This window comes from Xenopus tropicalis, chromosome 3 (assembly GCF_000004195.4).
Source record: "Xenopus tropicalis strain Nigerian chromosome 3, UCB_Xtro_10.0, whole genome shotgun sequence".
Lineage (NCBI taxonomy): Eukaryota > Metazoa > Chordata > Amphibia > Anura > Pipidae > Xenopus > Xenopus tropicalis.
Window position 1 is genome coordinate 38,278,857 of NC_030679.2, and position 25,636 is coordinate 38,304,492.

The 25,636-nt window shown below is 40.6% G+C and overlaps 1 protein-coding gene across 3 annotated transcripts in view; it reads left to right on the plus strand.

The window, feature by feature from the left end:
* The window catches only part of arhgap26 (Rho GTPase activating protein 26), a 278,476-nt gene that overhangs the window by 155,460 nt on the left and 97,380 nt on the right, over window positions 1-25,636 (plus strand). For all 3 annotated transcript variants that reach the window (XM_012958569.2, NM_001126773.2, XM_031897634.1), the window contains 1 exon segment: window positions 24,028-24,187. In XM_012958569.2, the coding sequence (XP_012814023.2) occupies window positions 24,028-24,187 (160 nt within the window).

Below are 25,636 nucleotides of genomic sequence, written 5' to 3' on the forward strand. Positions count from 1 at the left end.
AAGTAGTGATTAGGTGCAGAAAACATAATTAAAGGAGAACTATATACTGTGAAATGTAACCAATGGTAACCAACATACTAATAAGTGACCTCAAGGAATCTTAGCAAATTGGTTTATACATATTATTAAATATCTCCCTTTTATGTTTTTTATCTTGGTCAACCATTGTGTCACATTATTTTTGGTTACTCACTGATAGAAAATAATGCAGGTGCTAACTATAACAAAATATATTGTGGATGTAAAAGACAATGTGCTGTCCATTCATTGTCCAATGTAACCTAGCTAAGCCAGAGCATTGTATGGGCCACTTAAGTAGTTAAAATGGTTGTCTTTCTTTTTATAATATTCAATTGTGTGCATTAAAGTAAAGTAAAAGGCATTATTTATATGATATAATATGAAGCAAGATCATTGGATGCCTTTCCCACATGCAAGCAGTCCAAATGTGTCTTTTGTATTTAGATTGCTGTCAGCTATTTTTTTTATTAGCATTTAGAGTCTAAACACATGATCAGGATTCCTCTGTACTGCATATGCCCACACTTTTTGCAAACTATGTATGAATATTCTTTTGACGGAATTTTTGGCTCTGCAGTTTAGCTCAGTATATCTCATCTGTTTTGTAAACCCTGCAAGTCTGTTTTGAAAGTATGCGGCCAAGAGTGCAAACTTTAGTGCTGTCCAAGTCTCTCAGCCATTAAGTAAACTCATTGTAAGCATCTCAATATGCAGTTTCCCAAGTCACTGGTGTATTATGGGCCTGTTTAGTTAACTCTGAGGCTCCTGTTACTGCTGATACGTCAGTGCCTTGGTGCTGCATTAACAATTTATGAAAAAGAAAAGTCATCCTTTCTGTTCATATACAATTACATTCTGTATTATGCAACTAACTATTTATACCTCTGTTTAATCTCTATGCAGGGGGTGATGTACACATCTACAGAATAGCTTAGTAAGCATTCATGTTACATTCTCAAAGATGTATATAAGGTCTTCAAAAGTTCTTCCAGCAGAGTAAAATGGAGGCACTTTGGCAGATGAGATTATGTGTATATTGGAAACATCAGATGGTGAGGGGGTTCCAGGTCAAGTGAAAATGCAGAATTAAATAAATAATTAATTATTTTTCTGTTAGAAAATGCGTGTGTAATTATAAGCTGATTGACAAGTGCACTATATATTGAAAGTGGTAAGGGGTCATTTACAAATTTTTGGGATGCAAGTGCTAGAGTGCTATAGGACACAAGTGTGCACCCTTAGTGGCTTTATTTCCCCATGTGGAGCTGATTTCCTGATATTTCAGGTAGCCACTTGTAATCTGGATTTTTTAAAAGTGGGAAAAGTACTGTTTTTTTTTGTTTTGTTTTTTTATCCAGATGGTTAATGTTTTAAAAAAAACATATAAATCTCTCAACTCATATTCCATGTCCCAAACCTAGTGGTGGATCTGGCATAGGAACCATATTGCTTTGCTTGAATGATTTCACCATAAACTTATTTATCTCTCAGGCTGAGCTGATTTTTGCCTTGGTGAGAAATTCCATCTCTATAGAAGCAGCAATATGTTTTAATTATCTTTACTTAAATCGCTGCCAGCAAGTTCTTCCTGTGGCTGCATCTGGCATTGCCCTTGGGATATAACCTCCTTCTTTCTAATCTGGAAAGATGCCTTGATATTTCTTTCATGGTTGTTTCTTCCCTATCTAACTTTCATGTGATGTTTACATTTCCTCTAAAATCTTCCCCTTTAGTGTGTATTTTTGTTCTGTTTAGTTATCTAATATTGGTTACTTGAGATGTGCACACTATATACAGTAGCTATTTAGACAACAACAAAAGATCCTGAGCACAAAATTTTGAACACAACTTTCCCTTTTTTGCTATAATTTATACAGTAGCCATACCCATACTAATGACCTCTTGGTGAGTAAAGCTTTTTGTGCTCTGGCATTCAAATTGGTGAGATATCACTGCACTTGTACCACACCCAAGCTGCACTAGTACAATTTCTTTCCTAGATTGGAGCCTATCAGCTTCAGTTGCTCTTTGTACTTTCACATTCAGTGGAATGAAGGGCTAAAGTATTCACTTACTTATGATTACTTATCCAGAAATCTAAGAATAATATTCTCCTTTATTTGATATATTCCTATTTTAAGCAATTCAGAGCTTTGAAGATGTTTTTTATTTAGCAAATGTTAAACACTGTTATATCCCACATAGTACATAATAACAAAAACCCTTCAATAATCCATGCATAAAGCTTCAGTAAAGGATAATCAAACTCTCTAAGGGGCTGATTTACTAAGACACGAATTCGAATCCGAATTGGAAAAATTCCGATTGGAAAACGAACATTTTGCGTCTTTTTTTCGTATTTTTTGCGATTTTTTTCGGCGCCTTTACGACTTTTCGGAAATTGTCGCGACTTTTTCATTACCAATACGTTTTTCGTAGCCATTACGATTCGCTCGTATCTTGTCGCGACTTTTTCATATTGAGCGCTCGTAAGCGGCGGGCGAAACTTTCAGACTTAGCAAGATTTTGGAAGCCTCCCATAGGACTCAATGGCACCCTGCAGCTCCAACCTGGCCCAAGAAAAGTCACCATACTGAAGCTTGAATGAATCCGAACGCTACGAAAAAATCGCAACATTTTGCGCAACTTTGGGAATGGCTACGAAAAAGGCGCGACTTTTCACGCAAGTTTTAACGCTACGAAAAAATCGTCATATTTTACGCAACATTCGGATGGCAACGAAAAAGTCGCGATAATTTTCCGAAAAAATCGCCAAATACCGATCATTACGAAAAAAACGCAATCGGACGCATTCGGCCAGTTCGTGAGTAAGTAAATGGGCCCCTAAGAATGAGTATGGTTAGAAATGCGATAATTTATATACAAAACTTATTGTACCAGCCAAAATATTCAGCATCTCTATAGTAGTAATGATCCAGGCCTCCAAAGTTGTGCATAGGAGCTCCCTATGTTGGATTTTGTTAGGAGTGTCTGTGACACTGCACATACTCAGTGTGCTCTGGGCAGCTGTTAAGAAGCTAAGCTTAAGGGTCATTGCACATTATTAAACAGAAAATTAGGCTGGGCTGTCATATAAGCTGTTGTTACATGGCTGCTTATTTAATTCTGATGCTAAATGTTTCAGACCTGCCATGACATATAAATCTGAATAAATATTCTGCCTTATATCATGACATTTATATTCTATATATACAGATATTGTGAGTCGGTTCCTAAGCTCAGGTAAGTGACAGCAGCACAGAGCATGTGCAGGGAATCAGCAGAAAACTAGATGGGGAGCTACTGGGGCATTTTTGGAGGCACAGATCTTCCCTGCTAAAGGGCTGTGGTTGCCTTGCGCTGGTACAGAAGCCCAAAACATAACGTGCAGCATGTACTGTATACCCTACTTCTTTAGTTTAGCTTTAGCTCTTAATTTGACACAACCGCAAGACGTGCGCCCTGGGAAGTTGGGGTGTCACAGCAGGTACAGGTATCGGACCCCTTATCCGGAAACCCATTATCCAGAAAGCTCCGAATTACAGAAAGGCCATCTCCCATAGACTCCATTTTAACCAAATAATTCAAATTTTTTAAAAAAATGTCTGCCCTGATATTTTTTCTAGTCTTGGGTTCCCAAGTGGAATTGCACACCTGTATGTGCCACACCTTGGATGGCAAACTTTAGGAGCCAGACAGATAGCTTGCTTTCTCTCCTAGGTTCCGAAACACCTTGATAAAATAAAGCCCCTATATTGTGTACTATATGTAATTCCTCTATAATACCTGCATAGAGAAGCTTGGCTTAAATATTTAGTAAAAGCTATTTATGCATATTTTGTAGGGAGGCTGGTAGGAAATACTGAAGTTTCATATAATGCGTTAATCCATTGCACATCTAAAATAATTTTTTCTGTACATCAAATGATTGGTAATTGCAGAGGATATAGAAGATAATGATAGAAAGTGCCCATTAACTGAGCAAATGTGGATCCCAAGTGTTCCATCAGGCCTATTTACGTAATTGGGTACACGGAATGTGGGATACATTTGCCTTGTGCTGCTTAGATGGTCAGGCTGAAAAAACACAGCCATCATATCTCATCTAGGGAAAATCATGCGCCTCCTCGTCCGCGTACACTAGATTATGGGAAGGGTCCCTAACCAAACCCCTTATTTGTTTATATTTTTATATAGTTATTAGCTATGCAGATAAGATAGTAACTGTCAGTAAGACAGTTTCCACATGGAAAAGAGAATAGGTTCAGGCAATTTGGACAATCCTTTCAAAGTTAGATCTTTAATCTTTCCACTAGCACTTTTATTTTGATTGATACCTTCCTGTTCTTGGTACAGGTATGGGATTTGTTATCTGGAAACCTGTTGTGAATTATGGTTAGGCTGTCTCCAATAGAATCCATTTTAACTAAAGAAAAATTCAAATTTTAAAAACAATTCCCTTTTTCTCTATAAAAATAAAATGGTACCTTGTATTTGATCCCAACTAAGGTATAATGAATCCTTATTTGAGGCAAAACAATCCTGTTGGTTTAATTTACTGTTCAAATGATCAGTAGAATTATGGTATGAAGATTTGTAATGAATAGCATGCATTGTGCTAATTTTGGTGAATCCGGGTAACAAATGCGATTGGCTCTATGCAGTGCATCAAGAGCATTGCCCCATTGCGACTATGATGATGCTGGACTTCTGGGAAAAACACTGCATTGTGGGAATAAAAATGATGATTGCGCTTAAAATTGCTCTTGCGAACATACATCTGCCCTTAAATGACTCCATTTATAATGTGTAAGCCTTGAGCTCCAGACATTATTATCTCCTACACTGGGATGCCAGGGGCCCACCAGAAAACCTTGGACCAACAGCCCAGTCTCAAACTGTATTTACTTGTGCCACTTGTGCCACTTATATTTTTCTCCTTCTTGGCATGGGGATCTGCTGGTTTGCACATCTGATGCATTTTCAGGCATTTTGTTACTCATTGGGAAGCGTGGATTTGCATTGGCAACAATGTGTGCCATTATTAGAAAGCATTAGGTAATATGTTGGCATGACATAAAGGATGATGATGACACCAGTGCTAACTATGGGCTTCTGTTACTGTGTGTTCAGAATAATAAAGGCTGGAGTTTCCATCTTGGTCAGGGCTTTGTGATTACAGTAAATGCTATGCCCCTTCAAGGGTCGACTTCACTGAATTGATGTACTTCTTGCCGCCTTTTTGGAGAGAACAGGTTAAGGTAAAGGGTTTGCCGTTCCCATTCATTTAAACTTTACTCCTTTTTACTTTTTTTCTGTTAAAATGGCTACTATGCATGTAGCTTGCCCCAATGAAGCAGTTCTTGGACTGGACCACCAAGGGCACTTATTGATTGGAGAATTCTAGAGCCTGTGAAGTAGACTTATTTGAGTATAATTAATCCATAATGTTTGTTCAAGTCTTGTATGTTCGCAGAGAAAGGAAACCTCTCCAATAATATATATACAGTATGTGTTATATAAAACACACTCATGTGACTCCCTCAAACCATTCTCAGATGATTCGATCAGTTCTAAGATATCGCTGCTGAATCACTCGAGAATTCACTTTTTCATCCATAAATAAAAATGGATTTGAAAAGTGATGTTTCTCTTTTTTTCTTGTGTAATTTGCCCTAACGAAGCCTTTTGAAGTCTCCGCTGTGGATGTACAATGAACTTTTAACCTCCATAATCCTTTATTTGTGATGGAACAGCCTTTGCCATGGTAACGCTTGCTACTGCACTTGTGTGTAGGTGGCTTAAACGTTGCCCCCCTGCATATATTATTGTGAGAAATCAATTCTGACTTTGCTGCCCAGCAATAATTTCCAATTTATGGTTTGTGCTGCCTGCCTTTTGTTAATCAAAGAAATAATCATTGGACTACAACTTGCATGAAGTGCAGATTCAACATAAACTCGTCTGCTTAGAATTCGCTAGAAACAGCTGGACACAGCCTCCTGCCTTTATACTGTGAAAATCTCTAGGTACAAATCTGAATGGGGCATGTTACGATTCAGTGTCATGCAGTGTTTTACATTTATTGTCTTTTAAAGCTAACATTATTATTATTATTATTATTATTATATTATAATCCCTAGTGATATGTGCTGTAGGTGTTGTGGCACCAGAGCAGATTTTTTGCATGTGGTATGGTCATGTCTTCCTCTATCTAAATTTTGGTCAGATGTGATGAGGGTCTTTGCCAATAACCTGGGCACCCTTGATTAGTGATCCCCAACCAGTGACTCACTAGCAACATGTTGCTCACCAACCCCTTGCATGTTGCTCCCAGTGGCCGCAAAGTAGGTGCTCATTATTGAATTTCTGATCAAATGACAGTGTTTTCAAATGTAGTGAGTTAGTAATACAAGAAATAAATGTTGGAAATTATTATATGTATGAGATAATCAACAGACTGGTTTAGCCAACATGTTTTAACTATTCGGAACTGGAAAAGTATGTTGGCTAGGTTAAGAAACAATATCATGTGCCCATGAGCACCTGGCTTTACAGCTGCTTACTCTATAGATTCTAAATAAAAGATGTTACTGTTATCCAGCAAATGACTCACACCTTATATGAAATTTAGTACATTTTTCCAGAGTCAGTTGAATAGAAGACATGGACAGCCTGTGCAATTATTTCAGCACTGGTGACTATTTTTTTTTTTTTTGCAACCCCTTGCAAAATTGTCGTGCTATTTGGCACCTAAAGTTTTTACCAGTAGCAACTGAAGATTCACTTCAAAAGAATATTATTTTTCGGCAACAAATTAGCACAGGTGACAAAAGGTATTCTTACCCTTAGTGGTAATTCTACCGGCATGTCTACTCCAGTGAGTTTGATCCAGTTTCACTCTGACTCCTATGGACTCAGATCAGTTGGCTGAATAGTATAGAGTGGTGAATCCCAACCAGTGACTGGCGAGCAACATGCTGCTCACCAACCACAAAGTTGTGGTTGCATAAAAAGCAGCTGTACTGCCAAACAGAACTTTCTGTAAGCTGCCAGTCAACATAGGAGCTACCAAATAATCAATTACAGCCCTTATTTGGTTCCCCAATGACATTTTTCATGCTTGTGTTGATTCTCATCTATTTTTACATTTGAATGTGGCTTACAGGGAAATAAGGTTGGGGACCCTTGGTAGGGAGAATACTGGCATCTTTGACTAGCGTTTGGGCCAGATGCAAGTTCAGATGTGCACAGCTTAGACTGCAAAAAAAAGGGTTGGTGTGTGCCGCACCGTTAGCTAGGTCCAGTCCTTAGCCAATACTGTACTAATGTAGCACTGCCAAGACTGTTATGCTGAAGCACTGCTGCAATCCTATTTTAGAGGGTCCATTCCTTTCTTATCTTCCAGGGTGATCTACTCACCAGTTTTCTCTTCTTCTCTTGCCACGAATGTCTTGTCTATTAGTGGGTTGAATATTATCCGAGCATGTTTTCTGCAGCAGTGCAGTTAAAAGTCTGTGTACTCATGAAATAGAAAACCTGCTTGGAAATTAATTAGGAAGTCTTCATGATCTCCTAGAAATCCCAGTGTTTTGATCAATCAGAGCACTCTGGGATGGCTTATAAGAAGCCCTTTCTCATGTGACTTTAGCCTTAGACCACAGAAGGTATGAGCTCTACTTGCCAGTCTTTTATACTGCACTGATTGGAGTGCCAGAACTCCCTGTGACCAGGCAAAGGATTATGGAAATTGCATCATAGGACTATTGTAGGCTTATAGCAGACAGATTACACAAAAAGCAACATCTAAAATGTAAAATTATGGGCTAGGTTCTGTTTAATATAAAGCCATATATTGGTTGTATTTTTTTTTATTTCTCTATAGACCTCAGTGGAGTTTTCATGAGATTAGCCATAAGATGTTTTTCTTGTGTACCGTTCAGACATGCAAGCTAGAGAATGCTAGCTGATGCAGTATGATAGGAAGCGGTGATACTGGTTTAGGATCTATTATCTGAAATGCTTGGAGCCCAGGTAATATAGATAATCATACCATAAGTAAAAAATAAGTTAAACATGAAATAAAGGCTATTACTGTTGTTGTTCTATATGGATTGAAATAAAAACATAAACTTTTATTAAGACTACAAGCTGCTGCTTTAGACTTTATTCACATTTTTTGGATACCAGATGTGCCTGCCTGCTGTTTCTGTTCCTGTATGTTCAAACATGAAATAAACCCAATAGGATTGGTTTGCCATGAGTATGGGTTCATGCAGCTTAGTTACCATCAAGTGCAAGTTCTGTTTTACTATTACAGAGTAAAAGGCAATCGTGTATTTTATGTTATATATTTTTTTTCTTTAATATTACTATGAGAGATTGCCTTCCTGTAATTTGGATGAGTTTCCAGATAAGGGATCCCATACTTGTAGAATTGTAAGTCAATGGTGGTTGATAGTACAGGGCTTCCTTGCACGCCGTTGCAGTACTGTGTACTTTGTACAGGAGTTTTGTTCTGGCGCAAGGTGGCAAGTTTAACTTGCACATACCATTGGCCAGGGCTTCTAGGTACCCTAGCACTTAAACCAATTGTATTGGCAAATACAGCCCTGAAAGTTTTGGTTGTCTTTTGGGATTTTCATTCTTTGAACCAAAATAAAATCAGCACTTATCTTAAATTTTACAATAAAAACAGTTTGCTGTTTTGTATTAAAGATGGAAACTTCATCAAATTCACAATTATACAGATATCTCACAGAAAAACCCGAAAGTTTGAAAGAAAAATGCACCTGAATGGAATGGTACATAATCCCTAATTATATAAAAAAACACATTTGGCTCTCCACTCCCTCTCCTGCCTTTGTCAGCCTGAATGAATTGTAGGAGCAGATCATCCCTTGATTAGATAAATATCCTCAGAGCTTTCATTCACTAAGCAGTACGTCACAAACTACTTAGCCTTTTGCACCAAATTACCCAGTAATTCTTCAGTCTACAGAACCTTGACCCATGGTAACCTATCAGAACACACACTTGCTAAAACTGGATTACAGGACAAGGAGATCTTAAGTATTACTGCAATAAACTGTAAGCTTCACTGGGTCAGGCACTGATGTGACTAACTAACAATCTCTGTAAAGGGCTATATAACCAATCTGCACTATATAAAGTATAATTATACAGGCATGGGGCTTGTTATTCAGAATGCTTGGGGCCTGGGTAAATAATTTGAATCTTCTCCTAAAAATAATATATGTTTTTTTTTTTAAAGTTTTTATTTTTGCATTTTTCAATTTAACATAAAAATAAAACAGCAAAAGGAGAGGGAGAGGAAGCAGTAGGGGGGTAAACAGAGGGGGGGGGGGGGAGGGGGGAAGAGGCAAGCTGTAGAGCTGGGGAGATTGGGACCAGTTTATTTCTGTTATTATGGTGTATTGTCCGTGATGTTTCATGGAAGGCAATCTAGGGGCCCCATATTGCATCAAATTTTTTAGGACAACCCCGTGCAAGGTAGGTCAGTGTCTGGTTGATGAGAGTGTTGTTGACTAAAGTTCTCCAGAATGGGAGGGTTGGAGGGGCTAAGGATTTCCATTGCAGTAGAATGGCCTTTTTGGCACAGTAGAGGAGCTGGAGGTAGCAGAGTCTAGAATGATGTGAAAGTCCCAGGTCCTCGCCCACTCCCAGTAGGCAAACAATAGGTGACAGAATCCGGGGAAAACGTAGGGCATCTGAGATATAGTTGACAATTTCCTTCCAAAAGACCTGAACGGCTGGACAGTTCCAGAACACATGTATATATGAGCCAGTGTCCCGTTCACATTTTATACATGTGTCTGGGGTCTGGGGAAACATCTTGGACAGCCTGTATGGCGTAAAGTATACCCGGTTTAAGAACTTCATTTGTATATACCTGTCCGCTAATGATATTGTCAAGTCTGGAATTTGCCTTAGAGCAGTGCTGTCCAACTTCTACGGTGCCGAGGGCCGGAATTTCTCTAGCATACATGGTGGAGGGCCGCTAATGGAAGCCAGTTTTGACCACTCCCCTTTTTGAAACCACACCCACTTCAAACCACACCTATTTTATCACAATGGTGGTAGCACAGCAAAATCCCAAATGCTTGGTCCTTACTGTGGGGAAATCAACCATCATTCATATGTGAAAGAATTATGTCATATTAAGATATTCCATATGCCGCCTCCTCCTCCCCTGTGGATAGCAGAGCAACCCCCAGTTCATAATTACACACCTTAGGGACCATTTAATGGCTATTTCCAACTCCTAACAAACTCCCACAACAAACCCCTGCCAGGTTCACCTCCCACAAGCAGCATAGGGCAAGCAGAGTATGGCACACAAAGGCAGCACTCTGCCTGTCCTATGCTGTCTGTGTGTGCCATACTCTGCCTGTCCTACCCTGCCTGTGTGTGCCATACTCTGCCTTCCCTATGCTGCCTCTGTGTGCCATACTCTGCCTGCCCTACCCTGCCTGTGTGTGCCATACTCTGCCTGCCCTACCCTGACTGTGTGTGCCATACTCTGCCTGCCCTACCCTTCCTGTGTGTGCCATACCCTCCCTGACATATGCTGGCTGTATGTGCCATGCTCTGCCTACAGTACCTATGTCTGAGGTGTGAAGAAGTGAACAATGGGGGTGATTACAGTCTGAGCCTGAGGTGTGAACACTGCAGGGGGTGAACAATGCAGGTATTAAAAGGTGTGAAAAACACAGGGGATTACATTTTTAAACAATACAGAGGGATTACAGCCTGAATCTGAGGTGAGAACCATGCAGGGGGCCAGTTAATCTCAGTACTGATACCATTTAATGCTAAGCCATCAAAGCAGCCAGGCAGGTGGGGGGCCACACAGAGGGGGGTCGCGGGCCGCCAGTTGGACAGCACTGCCTTAGAGCATCTACCCACGTTTCTTCAGTTAAGTTAGGTATGTCTCGCATCCATTTCTCACGTACCTTCGCCAGTGGGTCTGGGTTGGCCTGCCATAGGATGGTATAGTACCAGGATAGGGCCTTGGTGAGGTTTTCCCTGCGTATGTATTTTTCTAGGGTAGTTTCTTGCAACTCTACCGGTCTGGTAGGAAATTGGGAGTGAAAAGCGTGTCTGAGTTGAAGGTAGTTAAAGTGCATTGTTTGGGGGATTTGGTGGCTTCCTCTAAGCGTTTGGAAATGTTTTATGTCTCCATTCGTTAGTATGTCTTGTAGGTGTTTAATTCCATGGGAGGCCCATTGGGCGATGTTGGGTAGGGAGATGAAGTTGGGTAGGGAGCAGTTGCCCCATAATGGTGTCCAACGTGACCATGTTTGTTGTGGGCCTTGGACATGTCTGAGGGCCTTTTGAAAAGCAGTGATAACTGTGCGCATAGGGGTGGTGGTTGTGTAATGTTTTGAGTTTCCTCTGTATGGTAGGTTTGCTAGAGCTTCGAGTGAACCCAAGATATTTGCTTCAAGTAGCGTGGATGTATTGTCCTGGTGTGGAGTTAGCCACCAGTGCACATAAATTAATTGGCTGGCCAGATAGTATAGTCTCATGTTAGGTAGGGCCAGGCCTCCCTGAGTGACAGGGGCTTGCAGGGTTTTTAAGCTTATGCGAGGGTGTTCTCCTGCCCATAGAAACCTTAGGATCAGGGAGTCAATGCGTTTATACCATTTGGCCCGGGGAGGTACTGGCGAATTGTGAAAGATATATAGGAGCTTTGGGAGAAATACCATTTTTAGTAGGTTAATTCTACCCGGCAGAGTGAGGGGTAGCTGTGCCCATGTATCTATTTTGTTGGATAGATTTTGTACTATCGGGGTCAGATTTCCTTCTTCGAATTTGGTATGTTGTTTGTTAATGACCACCCCCAGGTATTTAAATGATTGTACCACTTGTAATTGTTCGATCTGCTTTGCTTGGGGTGGGGGGAGTGGGTCTATAGGGAAGATTAGAGATTTTGATTGGTTCACTCGTAGTCCTGAGTAGATACCGAATTCCTCTATCTGGGACAATGCATTAGATAGCACTTCATTTGGGTTAGCCAAATATAAAAGCATATCATCCGCATATAATGATACCTTTTCTATTAGTCTCCCGACCTGTAGTCCCGGTATATTGGGGGAGTCCCTGAGTAGTGTTGCTAAGGGCTCTATCACCAGTGCAAATAGCAACGGTGAGAGAGGGCACCCCTGCCTCGTTCCGCGCTCAAGTGGAAGGGGGTCAGTTAATCTTCCATTAACCAAGACCCTTACTTGAGGTTGCCAATAAAGTGCTCTTACCCAGGCCCTGTATCTGCCACCAAGTCCAAAGCGTCGGAGAATTTCCCACAAATAGCCCCAAGACACTGTATCAAAGGCTTTAGCTGTATCGAGGGATACCACTATTCTCTTCCCTTTGTTGTCATGGTCATATTCTAGGTTATTAAATAGCCGTCTGATATTTATGTCTGTAGCGTTCTGTGGCATAAATCCGGTTTGGTCTGGGTGGATTATTGATCTTACAATTTGTTTTAGCCTGTTAGCTAACACTTTTGCAAAAATTTTAGCATCGCAGTTTAGTAAGGATATGGGGCGGTAGGATCCGCAGTCGTCTGAGGGTTTGCCAACTTTAGGGATGAGTGTGATATGTGCCATGTAGCACGATTCTGGAAGAACATTGGTGTCTGTTAGATTATTATATAGGGTGCATAGTTTGGGGGACAGTGTTTGAGAGTGGGCTTTGTACCATTCAGCTGGGAGACAGTCTGGACCAGGGGTGCGGCCGGGTGGCATATCTGCAATTGCTTCTTCTATCTCCTCTATGGGGATATCTCTGTCTAGGTGCATTCTACTGTCTGGGGGGATGGATGGGAGTTCTATGCTATATAGGAAGTTACATAGTTGTTCTTGTGGGAGTGGGGGGAGTGCTGCGTATGTACTTTGGAAGTATTGTTTGAATCATTCCGCTATGTGTTCTTGTTATGAGAGTGTGTTTCCATTATCATCTTTGATGTTTGCTATTACATTGTGGGGGTTATCATCTTTAGCCAATATTGTGAGTAGCTTCCAGTTTTTCCCCCCTTTTTCAAACCAGAAGGCTTTGCGGTATAGTTCTCTTTGAGAGAACTTTTCCACATACAGTGAGTCGAGGTGCCTCTGCGCATTTGCCAGCTCCTCCTTGTAGGTGATATTAGGGTCAGTTACTACTTTCTGTTCTGCTTTTTCTAGGGATATTTTAGCCGTGTTAATATTGGCCTATTAGTCGCTATCAAAGATATATAGAGACCCCTGGTAAACGCTTTGCATGCGTCCCATGTTATTTGCTCAGAGGCCGTGTCTGTGTTTTGTTCCCAGTATTCTGTCAGTAGTGGAGTAAAGGCCTCTGCTACTTTCGGGGTGGAGATCCACTTTGGTGGAGGTCTCCACATCTGGGAGGGATTATTTGTGTTACCTGTGAGGGTTAGGATAAAGGGGGCATGATCAGAGTAGAGTCTGCTGGTAAAATACACTTTGTCTACCCTTTTTAGAAATTCTGGGTTGGCCAACATTAGGTCTATCATAGACAGAGCTGATGTAGCAATGGTGTAGCAGGAGTATTGCCTCAGTTGGGGGTGTTTCCACCTCCATACGTCTGTAAGGTTAGTAGCCTCTATCCAGGCCGGGAAGGAGATAGAGTCACTGGTAACTGGACGGAGCCTATCTATGGAGGGGTTTGGTACCATATTGAAATCTCCACACCATATTGTTGGGAAGCTGCCAAGAATTGCCACTTTTTGTATAATCTCAGATAGGATTTGTAGTTCAGCTGGGGATGTATACATTGATCAGTATATAGGTCGTTCCTTGTATGGTGCATTTTAGAATGAGATATTTGCCTGCTCTATCTGTGATTAGGCATTCAAGATTAAAATTTAGGTTTTTTCTGACCAGTATTGCTACTCCCCTAGAGTATGTGGAGAATTCTGCATGGTACACAGCTGCAATCCAATTGCGTTTAAGGGCACGTACCCGTTGTCCTATTAAATGTGTCTCTTGGAGCATGATTACATCTGCTCCAGATTTCCTAAGCTGTCCCATCACTATTGATCTCTTAATTCTATCATTAAGCCCCCGAATATTCCATGATAACAAGGTAAGGTTACGGTTTTGCTGAGCCATATGTGACCTTAGGGTATATTACTGTACAAGGCTGTATTGTACTATGGGGTACTGAGTAGGAGCCCTCATCCCGGTGTGTTAAGTAGTTTATGGTTATGTGGTGGTATGGTATATTGGGCTTCAGGCTCCATCTCGGTACCCCTCTAATTTCATCATTACCATGTAGCCAACATTGGGGGTAAATTTGCATTTGCCTCATTAGGAAAGAAAGAAGGGAAAGGAAGAAAGGAGAGAAATAAACATAGAGATACATCATATAAATTCCAACAATATTCCCCCCACCCGGTATCCTCCACCCAACTTGGAGATACATTTTCCCTGAACAGAATTATATCCAACTAGGGAGTAGCAACAAATAGGAACATATAAGATTGCCCACAAAGTAGGACAGTTGGTTGGGGGGCGCTGTACTGGTAACAGTGTAGTGTTTCCGCGTCCACTTAAGACATTTCCTGTGCGGGGTAACTCGGTCATCGTTACCCCTACTTCTCACAGCGAGGTAGTGATTGGCATATTTCAGTGGTCTGGAGTCTGTCTCTAGAACCTCGGATGCAATGGGGAGGGGAGGACAGTCAACTTGAGTTATAGACTAAACATTAGGAACTCTCCCCTTCATGGCAGCAGGTGGAGCGTGAATATATATCTGTGAACTCTGCATTTCCTGCTTTACTCCAAGGAGCAGGAACTGTTGTGATTCTTGGCCTTATGTGGGCTATGTAAATCCAATCTTAGACATTGTCTCTTAACGTTGTGCTCTGGGAGAGCCCCTGGCGTTGTCTGGTCTGTGCTCAAGCCATTCGAGTACCAGCTCTGGTCGGTCAAAGAAGTGAGCCTTTCCGCCGTCCATTATTTTCAGTTTGGCTGGATATAGCATTGTGTATTCTAGCCCAAGGTCCCGGAGCTTGCGCTTTACCCCTGTGTATGAGCTGCGCTTCTTCTGAACTGTAGAGGAGTAATCCGGGTAGAGCGAGATCCGGGCACCTGCATATTGTAGGTCTCCTTTTTTCCTTGCCTCTCTCAGCGCGGAGTCTCTATCTCTGTAGTTCAGTAGTTTAATTAGGAATGCTCTTGGTGGGGCCCCAGGCGGTAGGGGTCTGAGTGGGACCCGATGCGCACGCTCCACCACAAATTGTGGGGAGAATGCGTCCTGGCCTAGTAGTTCTTTGAGCCAGGTTTCTGCAAATGTTTCCGGATGGGCTCCTTCGCTCCTCTCTGGGAGGCCAAGGACCCGGACATTGGACCGGCGTTGGCGGTTCTCGAGGTCGTCCATGCGGTCGGTCACGGTTTGAAGCTGTGTTTTAATTTGGGTTAGTTCCTGTGGAAGATTAGCGGTGCGGTCCTCTACCCCTCCCACTCTTTCCTCCAGTGCTCCTGTTCTCTCGCGGATGGTTTGGATGTCTTGTTTTATCAAAGAGAGATCTATTTTTAGTTCTTCAATTTTTGAAGTAAATGTTGTGGTTAGCGAGGTTTGGCACTGTAGGATGGCAGACATAAGATCCACTGATGTAGGAGCTGATGAGTTATCAGTTGGCGGTTCTTTTGTAGAGGTGTCTGAGAGTGGGGGAGATGCGCTTGGAGAGGGGGTAGAGGAGCCGGCAGTTTCTTGGCTGTTCTTACGGGCGAATTGCTCTAGGCGAGTAGCTGCTTCCGACCTAGGCCTTTGCGTGTTCTTCCCCATATTATAGGCTGGAGCTGAGTGCTTGGGGAGTTTTTAATGTTAATAGCACGCTTTATGTGAGAGTAGTCAGGTAAGAGACAATAGTTCAGTAGTGAGCAGATTTCAGTGATCACAGAGGTAGTATTTCACATGTACAGCAGTCCCCCATTGATTAGGTGGGTCACATGTGGGCAGTTGTATAAGACATCATCTTTTCTTAAGCAAGGGAGTTATAGTTCCCAGTTGACATATATTTAGAGGCTCAGAAGTGGCAGCACAGTTCTGTTAGTTGGTAGTGTTTAGCTTGGATACTGATGCTGTTAGGTTACTGTAATAGCTGTAGCCTCAGTAACTCTAGATTGTATTTTGTAGGTGCACTTTATCAATGAAGGGGGGCTCCCAGGGTAGGGGCAACACTTACCCCACTACTACCCCAGACGGCTTTATTTCAGCCGATTTTCGCCTCAGATGGCAGGCGATGGTCTGTGGAGCTGGCTTATCCACCTCCTTAGCCTTGAATCGGCTCAGGCTGCAGGGATGGGTAGGGATTTGGAAGAGATCCCCAGGAGCTCCCAAAAGTGCGGCCAATCGGTAGCCTGGTTAGCCACGCCCCCCATAATTTATATATTTAACATTATATAAACCCAATGGGATTGTTGTGTGACCAATAATTATTAATGATATCATAGTTGGGATCAGGTATTATAGAAGTTGCTGTTTTATTGTTATGGGAAAAAAAGAAATTTACATTATTTGATTAAAATGGAGTCTGTTGGAGATGGCCTTCTTGTAATTCTAAACTTTATGGATAGGAAAGGATAAAGGAAAGTAGGTGCCCTAAGTCAAGTGCCAATATTTAGTTGATTATCTATTTATTACAAAGAACTTTGGTCACTCATCACATATATTTATCTACATACCTATAGATGCAATAGAAGGCAAAAGACAGCACAGGCAACTTATGATGTAGCTCCTTGAGGGTAAATGTAACGTTGAGTAAGTAAACAAGACATGATGGTTCATCTGCAAATCCAAGTGGGTTTTTTTTGTTTTTTTTTTCCATTCTCTACTGGCACCTGGATTATGATCCACTTTATAGTGTGAGATTTAAAATTGAAAGAGCAGTACAGTGGGCAAGTAAAAACATGTACCTTAATAATATTTATTTTGGTACTTTTTTTTTTGTACTTTTGGACTTCATCTAGCGCATTATTAAAGTGGGGCTTCAGGCAGATAAATTGCTTTGTTCTTTCTCATATTGAGTATTGGGTCTGAAAGTTGCAAAGGTTTATAAATATAACCAAAGATCCCATGATGTGGGCTTGTACTATCACGTACCTCTCACCAAGGTAGGTCTGGTATTTTCAACCTCTGGTCAAATGATTTCAGCTTGGCCTTTTGAAAGGTTCAGTTATTGCTTTTATAGTATGTTAGAAAATGAAGTGATTTGTTTTTCTGCCGCTGGCAGTGTGTGCTGCATAACTGTAACCGTAGTAACAGGTGTCTGGCTTGAATGTATGTGACATGCATGTTCTAGTCAGGGCCCTTCAGATCAATACAAATAATTGGAATGATGATAAACACTGTTTATTTTTCCTTTTATTGCTCCTTGCCTGCGGTCAATATAAAGTATTTATTGTATTCTGCAAAAGGGATTGTTTTAGCTGCTGTGCTCAAATGGTTGTGGGAACGACTGAAGGATCTGACAATGCAGACTCTGCATAAGTGATGTGGGAAAAATGTGGACATCACCCTATAGATTCACTATACAAGTGAATGTATTTCCCTTCTCGTCATCTGCTGTAGCCAAAGAATAATATCAGGTACCACAGCTAACAGCAGGTAAATTGTAAGGGGTCTGGGAAAAGACAAAACATAGGGGCTGATTTACTTACCCACGAACGGGTCGAATGGAGTCCGATTGCGTTTTTTTCGTAATGATCGGTACTTTGCGATTTTTTCGTATGTTTTGCGATTTTTTCGGATTCTTTACGAATTTTTCGTTACCAATACGATTTTTGCGTAAAAACGCGAGTTTTCCTATCCATTACGAAAGTTGCGTAAAAAGTTGCGCATTTTGCGTAGCGTTAAAACTTACGCGAAAAGTTGCGCATTTTTCGTAGCGTTAAGTTTTAACGCTACGAAAAATGCGCAACTTTTCGCGTAAGTTTTAACGCTACGAAAAATGCGCAACTTTTTACGCAACTTTCGTAGTGGATACGAAAAACTCGTGTTTTTACGCAAAAATCGTATTGGTAACGAAAAATTCGTAAAGAATCCGAAAAAATCGCAAAACATACGAAAAAGTCGCAAAATGTTCGTTTTCAAGTCGGAACTTTTCCAATTCGGGTCGGATTCGTGGGTTAGTAAATCAGCCCCATAGAGTACTGTAGCTTTAATTTTCCTGTTTGGCCTGTTTTTCTCAAGCAATGAAAAAAAAACGCGGGCAAGGGGGTATTCTACTGATTTAAAGCAAGATTAGCCAAATGCAATGTAGAAACAGATTGAATATAAAGTAGCTTTAACACATGGCATCTAGTTTATTAAGCATTTTTTTCAATAAGCTTTACCAATAGTTACAGCTCTTTAATCCAGGGGCCTGGATGAGTTCTTGAACAATCAGAATATCCAAGGCTATTGTGATACTAATATCTACAGTTAGTATTAGTGGTTGTATATATAGTTTATGTATGTGAGTGTATAGATTGGTAGGTGTGGGTTATGGGTGCTGGGTTTACTTGGATGGGTTGAACTTGATGGACTCTGGTCTTTTTTCAACCCTATGTAACTATCTTGGAAATTGGCATTTGCCAATTCACCGTGTCGGCAAGTTCATGGGGACCAGCAGATAAGAAAGATAACTAATCGGCAACTCAGCCTTTTCACTTCCTTTAGTTCCAGTGATTCTGATTCTTGGCCAGAACAAACCATTAGGAATGTGGCCATACAGGCTGATCCTTCAGAGATCGTATTAGTCCATACTGTATGTGGCCACCTTAAAGCAGTGGAACACATGATGCCAAACTGGCACATTCATCTGCTTTAATTCATGTGTCAATTCATTAAACAGTCTGGCAGTCTGGAAGATTTTAGACACTGAGAAAAAATTCAGACTGCTGCTAATCCTTCAGAACGACTCAAATTTTAGTAGAGCAGCCTCTGTGTTCTTTTATTAGCACATATTTTTCTCCATGCTCAATTAAATGTGTTTGCTTGCAATGTAATGAATTGTTATTTAAGGTGCCTGCCAGTTATGTTATAAATACAGTGTGTGTAGGGGGTGGGGGCGATTTAATAGAGAACTGGTTGGTTCTGTTGCACAATTGGTTTCCAGCTATGCAGAAAGCTCCCACACAATTAGTTACTTCTTGTATTTATGTAATAGTTGTAATACTTCTAATAACAAAACCATGGCATTTTTACTTAATTTTGTGTCCCTGCATGTTGCAATAATTTATGAGTTTTTAATTAAAAGTGTTCAGTGTCAGACCCATATAAAACCTTATTTATTTTGGACCATTTTCCAGATAACAGAATAGTTTGTATGTTGAAGTACCGTCTCTATGATGTTGCCACTAGTGTTGCCACCTTTTCTGGAAAAAAATACTAGCAATTCTACATTTAAATCTTTCTTCCCTGTTATTAACAATGGCATCAAGTGTCGTTTTTACCAGCCTGGTGCCAAACCCTAGTTGCAGCTAACAGCATTCTTTGGGAGTCATGTAGCAGATTACTTGTGTTTCTTTAAATAAGTGGTTCACCTTTAAGTTAACTCTTAGTATGATATAGAATGGCCCATTCTAAGCAACTTTTCAATTGGTCTTCATTATTTATTTTTTTATAGTTTTTGAATAATTTGCTTTACTTTTCTGCTTCTTTTCAGCTTTCAAATGGGGGTCACTGAACCCATCAGCCAAAAACTGTTACACTGGGAGGCTACAATTTTATTGTTATTACTTTGTATTACTTATTTTTGTACTCTGGTTCTCTTCTATTCATCTTCAAGTCTCTTATTTAATCCACTCCCTGCTGAAATTCCAAACTGGGGAGCTGCTACACAAAAAATGAAATAATTAAAAAATGACAAATATTAAATGAAGACCAATTGCAGATTGTCACAGAATATTACCCCCTACTTTATACTAAAAGTTAATTCCAAGATGAACAACCCCTTTAACAAATATATCTTCTAGGAACAGCACAACCTTTTTATCAGCTGAAATAGCTCTATAACATATGTATCGGCCAATGAAAATGACTGGTTTTGTTTTTTTGTTGAGGTCTTTTATTCACATACAGTGCTAGGGAGCCAGTATTTAGCATGTGCTTGAGTTGTGACGCAGAGCCCTTTAATTTGTTTGGCATATAATTATTGAACTGTTTTCATTTCCCTTGAGCAATAATGATATAATAAAATTATCAATGTGACATAGAAAGGTAATGGGAAAACATGTTTGCTACAGGCAATATCTAGTGGGAATTGTACTGTTCTTTGGGAGACAAACTCAAATAGACTATAGGTTGACTGACTAGACTATAGGTTTTCGAGAGGCATAAAGAGCAAATACATTTTACACAGTTTTTGTTCCCACACCAGTGAAACACAACTGAACAGTTCCTTAAAGTGATACTGACACCAGAAATTAAACCTTATTTTACATCTATTTTAACATTGTCTTTGCATGCTATTTATAATTTTGCCCTAAAAGTATTTGGCCAAAGCTTTTTTATTCCCTATCTGATCCCCCATGTTCCTCTGTGAGGGGGCTGCCATATTTGTGCAGCAGTAGGCCGTTCGCATTAGAAGCTGTAACTGACAGGCTGAGAAGGGCGGTCAGATTGGCAATACAGTCAGGTTTAAGAACTTCACATAAAAAGTACTTACAAAAGCAGCCCTATCAGCCAGAAACATGATCTTTAGGGAACTTTTAATGTACATTAATATACTGAATAGTAGTATTTTAGTGTTAACTCCTGTTATGCCTAATAGAGTTCTATGTAGCTTGCTTACTTTTTGCCCTTTTTGATTTGTAAGTTAGTTCATTGGGTAGATGTGGCTACTTTCTGCAAGATACAGGCCCAGACTGGCAATCTGTAGATTCTGGCTAATGTCAGAGGGGCCACCCAAAGTAAGATACCCAGAGGTGTTTCGTCCCCTAATGACACCCTGAGGCAGCCTAGAGAAGGCTGCCCCCCTCACCCCAATGTGCTGAGGTTTTTCGTGTTGAAGGGGGCCGACGAGAGGCCACGTCTCTAGTACAGAGAGCGCAAATAGCGCTTCTGTAGATGTAACAGGCGGTCACTGTTTATTGTATTGGTGGGGGCTGAAATGCCAGGGCCTGTTTGAATCCCAGTCCGGATTTGAAGGATTCTATAACCCACCCACGTTTTTTTGATGCTGAAACTCTTTTTATACTTTGTCTTGACAGATGTGTTACATACCACCAAAACATTGAGCAGTAAACCATATTGTTGTTTAATCTTTGAGTACCTTTTACATTTTTTAGATGCACCCTTTTTGCAATTTTGGAGTACCGTACTTTTTCTTCTGGTTATAATGCCTCCTTAGAAAAAAATAAATTCCAAGAAGTATCGCCTTGTTAACATCAGGGTCATCCCAAGATATCCTGTTAACCATACACAGGGACCTCATTTGTGCAAGACTAAAGTGGTGGTGCTTTCTGTACCAGCTACTGAGATCATGGTAACCTGAGAGGAGCTCTTCAGTCTGAATACTGGGAAATTGATATTTTTCTTTAGGCATGCCAGTAAGAAATGCCTGCTCCTTACTCAAGCCATGCAGCAATGGCAGCAACCATTATCATTGAGTCTACCCAAATTATTCTGGCGGGGAATGAAAACAACAGAACGCTCAGGAGGAGTGAAAGAGGTGCATGAGAGGGGCATACTGTAGTCTACTGCAGGTGCCAGGATTACTCCCTTGCTTAATATCTGCATGGATAACATTTAAAAGGCTACTAAAATTTGTATTTATGAGCATTTCCTTTATATAATGTCCATTTATATCTATTTTGTTATGTATTGCTGGCATACTGTAGGGGAAAGGAAAATAGCATGTGATTGCAAAAGTCATAGGCCATGTTGTATTTTGGTGAGTATATAATGGAGCCTGTTTATGCTTTCATCCTCATGCTGGGTTTCATCTGGCACCACTTTATGCCTTGCTTATAATCAGCTTAGTGTTTAGACACACACATTACTTTCATGCTAGTGTGAGCTGACTGCCAACATCTGAACAATCGGTGATTTCATGGGCTCATTTACCTGTTCGACAGATGCGTTTATAAACAAACATTTTAATACAGAAACCTGCTTTCTGCCAGGAAACATGCATTGTTATAAGTGGATGGTGGATGCCCTTCAAAGGTACAAGTGAGGTAACTGAAGGATATAGGCAAAATAAAGGAAACGCAAGGAAGTCTTTTACTACAAATCTTTTAATAATACACATCTAAAACTTTCTGGATAGTCACACTTTTTATTCCCTGCTTAGTGTAGCGATAGATGAAAGTGGTAGAGCCAAAACCGAGCATAGTTTGGTATTAACGCCATACATTCAGCATTTGTGCCTCAGTTTCCTATTGATATGACTGATGAGGGAGCACAATGGAACTCTGTCAGTATCTGCCAGCTTGCATAATCTTGGCAGCTATGAAATTGTACACAAGTTGATAAGGCATGTATGATGCACCCACGGCCCACCTGCTGACACCCTGAATGGCTTGTATGTCTTTTACAAATGAATATAAATTTTGTGCCTGTGGCTACACCTGCACTTAGACACACACTTCATTGTGGCCCATCGGCACTGCACTATTACCTTTGAAGACATATCAAACTGCACCCTTTACCACCTAACACTGTGTCCAGTGTCCCTTTCACAGCCAGAGAATAGATGTATAGTATCCAAAAATCAATTTTGTGGTTGAGGGCACCTTAGAAGTAATGGTTTATGGACAGTATGGTGGCACAATGCTTAATATTGCTACTTTGCAGGCTGGAATCGTGGGTTCAATTTCTGCACAGCTCGAGCTGCATGTAGTTTGTATGTTCACCCCTTGCTTGTGTGGTCTCCCCAAGTTTACTTCTACAAAAACAGATGCATACTGATAAGTTAATTGGAGTCTAAAGCTGGCTATACAATGCCCAATATATCCACCTTGAGGTGGGCGATATTGAATTGATATGACTGTCTGGCCTGAAGGGAAAACAGTGGTATCATGTTAACAGGTCGTTGGGACCCGTCTGAGGGCCCCATTCATGGGCTGATAAACTGCCGACTTAGAATGTTTACTTAAATAAAAAAAAAAATGAAAACTAAAACCAAAATTGTATAAGGCAAATGGAAGGAATCAAAAAGGGGCATTAGCTCCAGATCTGAAGGCATGACTGATGGCGCAGCTGACCTACAATTATTATTATTATTATTAATATTACTATTATTATTATTATTAACATTTATTTATAAAGCACCAACATATTCCGCCTACAATGCTGAAACCTGTTAGGGCATTGGTGCCAACACCGTTGTATCAAAGCACCCGAGACAGCCTTACACAGGCTAACATAAGAGTTCTTGATAGTTGACTGAAAATGTATCCATACCATTATCTGGTAAGCTCTTATACAGTCCTTGTTAGGCGATTACTATTTTTATCTATAGGGATGAATTTTGGGCGATTTCATTGTGGTTTTCCTAGGCGTTGATAGTACCTAATTAATACTGAATGCATGTATCTTTTAAAGTCTTTCCCGGTATGCTGGTTAAGCAGTTGGTGTGCCAGCATTTTAAGCAGGCAGCAGTAAATGGTTAGCACCTTCACTAAGAACTCAAGTCAGAACTGTGCTGTGCATGAAGCTCATTATGGTTCTGGTTAAAGATAACGATCATAAAAACAAAGGCCATAGATTTTATGAGGTTTTATGTGTACCTTTTATAAAAATGAAATTGTCCACTATGCAGGCTGGAAAAATCTACAACACTTGCAACTTTTTATATGTCAATATCATATGTTTTTCCACAGTTCCATGGCCAGAAGCACTAATATATGGGGAGCTAGGGGGTTATCCCATAAATGCCTTTAATCTTTGTTCAGCATAATCACCTGATCAGCCCCAGCAGCCAACAATAATTTACTGTTTGTTTTCCATTGTATTCACTTTGAAAAACTCTCCTTCTCTGCTTTTTTCCAGCGTTGCTGCTCATCACAAGCAAAACTTGATGACTGTGGCCAACCTCGGAATTGTTTTTGGGCCCACACTATTACGCCCCCAGGAGGAGACAGTGGCAGCCATCATGGATATTAAGTTCCAGAACATTGTGGTTGAAATTATAATTGAAAACTATGAAAAGGTATTTTTTGTGTCTTTAGGCTTTTAATGGGCAATGATGGGCATAATGCCATTTTTTCATTTCTAATAAAATATAAGAGAATCCCTTCAGAATGCAGATTGTAAATAAGCATTGGAATTTACACCTATTAAGGACTACTGCCTTTTATTATGTCTGGGGTAAGGTTTTTAAACCTGTGCTGAGCCCAAAGCTTTCAGCTTTCATTGCTGTGTGAATGCAGTGAAGATGCTGTGTTTGTTCAGCCTGGAGTTCACTGCCCTCACTGTGTCTGTGCCTTACTCTCGGCATCTGCCATGGACAAAGGTCTCCATCCTGATCCATGTGTGTATAATATGTTTACCCTGCCAGCACTGTGTTTTATTAGAGGCTATTGAACCTTTCCAAAGTAATTAATCACTGTTAATCTCTAAATCTGTCAATGGGATGAAGTGTAGAGATGGATTCCTAAGTGCTAATCTTGCTATAACCCTCTGCAGTTTGGCTGCGGCTATCTTCTGTATTGAAAGGGATAGTTCACCTTTAAAGTAAATGTTAGTATGATGTAGACCATTTGCTATTGGTCCTCATTTTGTATTTTTTTATGAATTATTTAGCTTTCTTTTAAGCTGCTCTCCATAGCTGTCTGGCTGCTGTGGTCCAATTAACCGTAGCAACTAGGCAACAGTTTGAATGAGACACTGAAAAAGTGAATAGGAGAGGGCCCGAATAGAAAAGTAAGTTATAAAATGTTAACAGTAACATTGTACTGTGACAGAACAATTGTTGTCTACTGCTTGAAAGAGGCAGTATAAGAAGGCAAATCATTTCAAAACTCAAAAAAAAAAAAAAAAAGACCAATTGGATTGAAAAGTCTCTAAACATAGGGTATTCTGTAACATGCTGAAAGTTAACTCTTGTACTCTTGTAGTTCTATTTCATGCCGGTACAAAAAGGATACAAAGGAAACTGGTCCCTTAAGGGCTCCTTGTCCTAGTGACAGCACAATAAAAGGTAAATCGTAACAGAAGGCAGGCCATGAAAAAGAGAGCGGGTATCACAAGAGGGTTTTATTACATGGGGACATAGATAAAGCCCTTGCACCCCTGCACTCAACAAGTGTAGACTGCATTCCGCATTTCATGGCAGATTAAAAATCCAGTGCAATGTGCAGAGCAAAGCCCTCAGTGTTGCAAGGGGGCCTGTACTTGAGTCCTGCTTTGAACAGGTGTTAAGTACGGGGCTCTGGTTGTGCCTTGAACCTGCAAATACTGCTGCTTGAATGGGGTGGGGAAGGTGCATAGGGTGTGCAGAGGCCATATATATGCCTGCCCCGTGAATAGCAGGTGCTGTGAGCACCTTGCTGGTCTCCATTCAGGAGCCTGACGGCACCTTGCCTCCATCAGTACATGAACCCTACTACTTTTCCTGCATGAAACCCAAACTTCCTATCTATTTTCTACACACATGCAA